Source organism: Triticum urartu, chromosome 5A, assembly GCF_056163025.1.
Source record: "Triticum urartu cultivar PI428250 chromosome 5A, HENAU_Tu73, whole genome shotgun sequence".
Classification (NCBI taxonomy): Eukaryota; Viridiplantae; Streptophyta; class Magnoliopsida; order Poales; family Poaceae; genus Triticum; species Triticum urartu.
In genome coordinates, this window is record NC_141877.1 from 157,268,225 (window position 1) to 157,275,379 (window position 7,155).

The 7,155-nt window shown below is 53.3% G+C and overlaps 1 protein-coding gene across 1 annotated transcript; it reads left to right on the top strand.

Moving 5' to 3' along the window:
* The first annotated feature begins 1,187 nt into the window (after nt 1-1,187).
* LOC147970660 (phosphoglycerate kinase, cytosolic-like) lies at nt 1,188-6,923 on the top strand. Its single transcript, XM_087523550.1, has 3 exons — nt 1,188-1,334; nt 6,487-6,630; nt 6,729-6,923. The coding sequence occupies exons 1-3, from the start codon at nt 1,188-1,190 to the stop codon at nt 6,921-6,923; spliced, it is 486 nt and encodes a 161-aa protein (XP_087379676.1).
* The last annotated feature ends 232 nt before the right edge of the window (nt 6,924-7,155 follow it).

Consider the following 7,155-nt stretch of genomic DNA (forward strand, 5'->3'; position numbering starts at 1 on the left):
AAAGAGGAAATAACAGGGTGAAAGTAGTAGAGACCGCATACCCAACTGACCTCTTTGTTGAAAAGGGAAATAATGGGGAAACGCAGTACAAACTGGATAAGGAACAGATCTATAATTGGTTGAAAAAAGGATAGAAAGTGGTGGCTGGTGGACAAGTCAACAGAGTATGTCGAGGATTAAATTGCTACCATCACATAGTAAAAGGTCTCCAGGATTAGATTTGCTGCCCTCACATAGTAAAAGGTCTCCAGGATTAGATTTTCTGCCCTCACATAGTAAAAGGCATCCAGGATTAGATTTGCTGCCCTCACATAGTAAAAGGTCTCCAGGATTAGATTTGCTTACCTCACATAGTAAAAGGTCTCCAGGATTAGATTTGCTGCCCTCACAAAGCATGAACAAACTCGGCATCACCACTTTATGCCCCCTTGTAGGTACATTGTGTTGATGCTTCCACTGTCGCATGTCCTTATACCAACTTTTTGCTGTTGTTAATGTAAGGGCGCATGTAAAATTAAGCGATCACACCGTTACCTTAAGGACATATCTAAGCAGTGTTATTGTTAATCTAACGCCTCCAGTGGTATGATGCAATTAAACTGTGTTACAAATGGCACTCCTGCTGTTTTCCCCAGTATGATAAGTAAGTTGCTTCTTTACGCCGCGGAGTGACCTGGTGTCCCCACGGTCCCATGCCCTTAAACCAACTCTTTAGCTGCTGTTGATTTACTGTATCTAATAAACAAGCAATGCCACCATTAAAGTAATCCCATATTTGACGATTGTCATTGTTGATCATAATGCTTCCAGTAACATGAAGCATTGCTGACGTTTTAAAATTTCTACTGTCCTTGCGTGATTGCCATGAACATAATTAAGATGCTTATTTTCATTTCGTGTATGTTTCGTACATTCTTATTGACCAGCAACTATTTACTTTCTATCTTTTTGTGCAGATAGGGATATCCATTTCACCTTGTTGCTATTGTGACCTTTTGGTGAACTGCACAAAACACTTTTTTTGGAATGAGTGTCTTGTGCAGTTCAACTAAAATGTCACGTGGGCAACATCTCTCAATTTTGGTGGAACTGCACAAAATGGTGATTGGAGTTTCCAAAATGTCCATCAAATTCTGCTGGTAATCTCGTGCACCGTTAAGTCCCATGGCTGCACCAGGTTGAATGTTATGTACACCAACAATCCAGACTCGGTGAAGCTCTGCCTCGCCGATCCAAGCGGTACCTACAGGATGAGAAAGCACAAGGTTGCAGGACTAGACCTTGTGCCCATCCATTTGTCTCCGGACAGGGACCAGGGGATCGCCGTCGCCCAGGTATGCGTGCAGGACGAGGTTCTCGTCTACCACTGCTGTAGGGCCATCATAGGTTCTGGAGCATTCACCCGTTTCATCGGCAGCCCCACGGGCTGCATGACCCCCCAAGTCGCTCGGGCCTGACCCAGTGATGTCCGCATTCCCAGCATCTATTTGAACGAATCCACTCCTTCGTGGCTAATGTGTTTTACCTAGTTGCTTGCTCAGCTGACGCCAACTAACGGAGCTGCTCCCAAATGGCACGACGCTTGCGCATGGGTCCGTCCCTGCAACGCTGACAAACCTGGATGGCTGAGCTCTGGCCGCGGCAGCCCCGCATAGCGTCACCTCATCAAGCCTTCAGTGCCTCACTACCCCTCGGAAGCAACCAACGGCTGACTGTCAATTGTCATGGCAACCCCTTGTTTTTTCTATGATGGACCTGCAGGACCTCCTGAAGGAACTGCGTCAGGCGAGGCCCTTGCGGTGTCTCCTTCGCTCTCGTCCGCACGAACCGCTTGCACGTTAAAGGGGGGGGTGCCTGAGCATCGCGACTCAGGGCTCCTACTGGCTCTCCAGCCCTCACCCTCTGGCCTTGACCACGGCATCACGACCTGGCATACCAGCGACGGCTGAGACTCGCTCGAGGGCCGGGACCCGAGGACGTAGAGCAGAAAGGGGAGCAAAGGCGAGAGGGGAGAGACACACGAGGACCTCGCCGAACAACCTCGCGCATGCCGATGCACGGACCCGGCGACACACCAGAGAGCGGCCCCTGATCCTCGAGATAAGTCATCACCCGGAAGCGCCAGCTACCGTGGCACCATCCCCGCACCTAATGCTATCCCGTGTTAGCGACGCCGCTCTCCTTTCTCACCAAACGACGGCTGCTTGGGTGCCAAAGGGGACCTCCTGAGCATCGCGACTCAGGGGCTCTTACTGGACTCCGGGTCGCTCATCTCCTGGCCTTGACCACGGCATCGCGACCTGGCATACCAGCGACGGCTGAAGCCTCCTTGGGAATGGGACCTGTCGGCGCAGAGCACCAAGCCCTCGTGAGGTTCGAAAGGGAGGACTGAGCTAAGACGGAATGAGCAACTCGCGCAATTCTATGACAAGGGTTATATTAACAAAACAGGATCACAAGCACCTTACAAGCCCCCATGGGACGTGTTTTTGATTCCTCGCACAGAACAGATCCTAAAGGGACACAAACTACGCGCGTCCCTGCAAAAGACGCCATCATCAACAGTGGGCCATCAAGCACCGACGCCAACCCCATCCAGATCAGAGTCGGCGGTGGCCTGACGAGCCCGCCCTGCTCCAGGAGCGGCGCCGGCTCGGGGGCTCGTAGCTATCGTCGCTCGTCTCCGGAGTCGCGAAGAGCTCGCCGGAGTCGCTGGAACCTCCGACGCCTCCACCGCCTGAGGAGCCGCCAAGGGAGCGGTTGGCGGGCCCAGTCCTCGTCGCGGCAGGGTCCTGGCCACCTTCCCCGGGGTAGCACTCCAGCCGGCGCCCGCTCGCATCGAAGACCTTGAAGAGCATCGCCGAAGCACCGTCTTAATCCAAGTGGACCGCGAAGACGCCCCTTACCCTGCAAACCCGGGCGATCTCTCTCCAGCCCCGAGTCATGAAGACCTCGCCCGGGGCAACGACCGCCACCTCTGCCTTGGTCGCGAGGGTGCTGCAGCCGGCGTACTGCAGCCAGAGCTCCAGGGGCTCCCCCTGGGGGATGATGGAGGCGAAGAAGGGAGGAAGGCGGATCCAAGACTGAAGAGGAATGGCGACGTGGAGCACAAACTCTTGGGAGGAGCCCTCGGTGTGGACCCCAGGGGGGACGACCCACACCTTCGTGACCCGGCGGCGCCGCCCGTGGCGGTCAGCATCAGCTCCTCCGGGGCCCTCGATGTGGGCGTACAATGGAAGCGGGAACCCCGGCGGCGCCCGCTCGCACCAAGGCCTCGACACCACCTGAAGGGCCCCTTTGTCCGGGCCATGGGGAACGAGCCATTTCTTCGGCGGGAGTGGGTCTGGTTCCTCTCGGGGAGCCTTTCCCTTCTCTGTCGTCGAGAACCGGCGGATCGGAGCCATCGCAGCAAGATGGAGCAAGGATCGGGAAGAAGGAGAAGCAAGGGGGGATGGACTGGAAGGGCGCGCGCTGTTCCGTACTTATGGCCGGCGAAGGCCAACCGCCGACCTCCACGATTGCAGGTAATCACGACCCACTTTGCATGCAGGGACTTGTCCAGTCCGTGCGGTTGCCGAGGCGCCACGGGGAAGTGGAGGCACCCACGTCCAATCAACCGCCACGCGGCGCCCAAGGCCGCAGGCTGTTAGGGCCCGCGGCGCTTCGCTCTTGCCCTTCTGCCTCCCTGCACGGCCAAGTCCGGGTGCGCCTTGGGCCCGGGGGCTACTGTCGGCGTTCTGGGAACGGGGGTCCCCAGACTTGCCTGCCTGCGGCCTGCGGCGTGGCTCAAAGGGGGGCCCAGCGCGGCCCATCTTCACCAACACAAACCCAAGACCCTCGCGAGGGGCCAAGCCTCGCGGGGCGGACGATGCGGAGCATCCTCAGGCACGGCCTCGTCAGGCTGGCTCACGAGGAGGCGGAGAGACCAAGGCAGGATACCTCACGAGGTGCCCGTGACGCAAGCCATGACGACCAAGGGCGCCAGGCGGGTGCCAGCCCGCGCAGTGTCCTCCTTTCCCCTTTGGTGCAAAGGGGGCAAGCATAGCCGCGGAGTACCGAGGCATCAGGCAAAGGTTGCCATTTCGGTGCAACGAGACCAAGACCAGGAGGACTACGAGAAGGAGGTCACCGTGGAGCCCAAGACGGCGTCATCACCAGAGCTTTGCGCAGGCGAATACTACTTTTGTCAGGATAGCTGATACTAGCTGTCCCCCTTCAAATTAGCCCGCCATTGTTGACTCCCTTCCCGCTCGATATTTGGGAAGAGGACCAGGGCCTCTATAAATAGGATCAGCCACCCACAGAGCAAGGGGTTGGAAGGAAATAGGGGGATCAAAGGATAAAAGAAAGGATCAGAGAGAGAGAGAGAAAGGTGACTGAACTCCTCCCAGCAGTTCATCGCCCCAGCCAAGAACAGACCCTCGCGAGGCTGTTCTTCCTTGTATTGTTCATCATCATCAGCCCAAGAGGCAATCCACCACACCACACACTGGAGTAGGGTATTACACCACAACGGTGGCCCGAACCAGTATAAACCCTGTGTCTCTTGTGTTGTTCTTTCCGTAGTTTAGATCCTAGCAAGGCGTAGGAGTGCAGGTAGGTAGGAGGCGAAATCTCCGCGCGCACCCCAGTGTTCGAACCTCAAGTGTCTGCCGGAACACGAAATCCGAGACTCTTTGGCTCTGGGTGTTTAGGGCTTTATCCTCGCAAGGAATTCTCTCTCAAAGGCTTCAAGGTGGGTTGCTATCAAACGACAAAAGCCGTACTCTAACTCTGAGCAGCCAACCGTTTATGGTTGTAGGGGGTGGGCTATTTATAGCCACTAGGCAACCCGACCTGATTTGTCGGAAATGACCCTGGGCCACTAAGGAACTGACACGTGTTCCAACGGTCAGATTTCAAACACACACGGCAACTTTACTTGGGCTACAAGCAAAGCTGACTTATCCAACTCTGGACAAGATTTGCTCTCATAGTCTTCACTCGAAGACATAGGATTTTCGTTAAGCATCACTTCAGTCATTCTGACTGGTTCTCTTGGACCCCACTTAACAGTACGGTGGTTCCTATGAATCAACAAAGAAGAAAAAAAGATCGACGAAAGAACTAAGTCTTCGCGCTCCATAGTCTTCATGCGATGTCTTCTCTTGTCATAGTCTTCATTCTGAATGTCTTCACATACCACCTTTGTCTTCAATGTCTTCTTACATTTTTAGGGGTCATCTCTGGTGGGAAAACCGAATCAATGAGGGACTTCTACCTATGTTATCCTACAATTCTCACAAACACATTAGTCCCTCAACTAGGTTTGTCGTCAATACTCCAAAACCAACTAGGGGTGGCACTAGATGCACTTACAATAGGCAAAAAAAAACTGGCACTAGGCCTTCGGTTAATAGGTTAGTCCCAAAAATAATATAAAAGAGCATATTAAAGCCCATTAAACATCCAAAATAAATAAAATAATAGCACAGAACAATCAAAAATTATAGATACGTTGGAGACGTATCATTTAACATGGGTGGCCCATGACATGTTTCAACATTTTTTGGATCCAGCAAGTATCAAGCGGCCTCTGGGCCTCCCAGCCTAGCTTGTCTATAACATCAGCAGCCCAAGTTATGTTTGTTTTTTCAAGACGACGCACAGCTCAGTTCTATTTTTCTATAAGAATGCAAAACTGAACCTATATTTTCCCTTATATAATAGTGTGTGTGTATATATATAGGGTAGAACTATTCTAATCCCAGGATTAGAATAACTATTTGGATCATGTCAGCTCTATATAGGCGCGCGAGAGGAACTTCCGAGATCCCGAACCCGCTGAGAAAAAGAAAAAGGAAAAAGACCTCCCCACGCCCTACTCTAACCTCCCACCGTCAGTGTCGTCCCCACCTCCCTCCCCAGGCACCAGTCGTCGCCGCCGCCACCACCGTCCCAGCCTCTCCTTGCAGCAAGTGCCGCCGTCCCCAACCTTCCTCCCCCGGCAGAAGCACTGCCGCCCCCAACCTTCCTTCCCAGCAGAAGCTTCGCCGACCTCCTCCAGGGATCCACCGCCGTCCTCCTCCCGCCCAAACTCGGTCATGCGCACCGCCCCCTCTCCCTCCAGCTCGCTGCCGGCCGCCCCTCTGCTTCCACTAGGCAGCGACCTCTCTCCCCTACATCCACCGCGATGACGTCCTCCCTCCCCCTGGATCCACGGCAGTGGAGGGGGCCTCCCTCCCCTGGATCCACAGCATCGACGGCGGCCTCCCTCCCCATTGATCCAACGTAGCGGCAACCTCCCCTGGATCCATGGCAGTGGCGGCCTCCCACGCCCTAGATCCACGACAGCAGTGGTTGTTCATTTTACACCTTGGATGGTCCTTGTGATAGCACTTTATATTCCAGAAGTTAGTTTCAATGGGGAATGTTGTCTGACATTTTGCACCAGAACATGACAAGCTATTTACCTGCTTATGCTCACCCTTGAACACTTTTTTACAGATTGTTCCTGCCACTGCTATCCTTGATGGTTGGATGGGTCTCGATGTTGGCCCAGATTGCATCAAGACTTTCGCCGAAGCCTTGGACACCACCAAGACTATTATCTGGAACTGTCCTATGGGACTCTTCAAGTTTGAGACGTTTGTCGCAGGCACTGATATTAGTACAACATATATCACATAACGTACATTCATCTTTCTCGTATTCGTTGTTGTTGCTAATTATAGTTGTCATTGTCTTAGGCAATCGCGAAGCAGTTGGCTGAGCTTACTAGGAAGGGTGTGACGACCGTCATTGGTGGAGGTGACTCTGTTGCTGCTGTTGAGAAGGCTGGGCTGACCGACAAGATGAGCCACATTTTGACCGGTGGTGGCGCGAGCTTGGAGCTGGTGGAAGGCAAGCCCCTCCTAGGAGTTCTCGCCCTTGACGAGGCATAGGTTGATTTGGTTTCGCCTATCAGCTTGCTGCGTGCCCTTTTCTTTGGGATCTCAAATTGGTGTAACGCTGGAACATTATATGGAAACTTTGAGATAGGTTTGTGGCCAATTTTTGCTAGTAGATGAGTCATGAATGATTATCAACTTCCTCTGTGTGAGTGAAGTGATGTGGCAGGAATTTAACGTACCCCTGTGGATGTGTATGGTTTTAAGATTTGCGTCTTTGTGTCCG

Bases quoted from the DNA above. Each gene is read 5' to 3' on its own strand.
- LOC147970660 (XM_087523550.1), top strand. From the start codon at position 1,188: ATGTACACCAACAATCCAGACTCGGTGAAGCTCTGCCTCGCCGATCCA. The intron at 1,335-6,486 runs GTATGCGTGCAG...ACTTTTTTACAG, and splicing joins AGGGGATCGCCGTCGCCCAG to ATTGTTCCTGCCACTGCTAT. The intron at 6,631-6,728 runs GTCGCAGGCACT...TCATTGTCTTAG, and splicing joins TCTTCAAGTTTGAGACGTTT to GCAATCGCGAAGCAGTTGGC.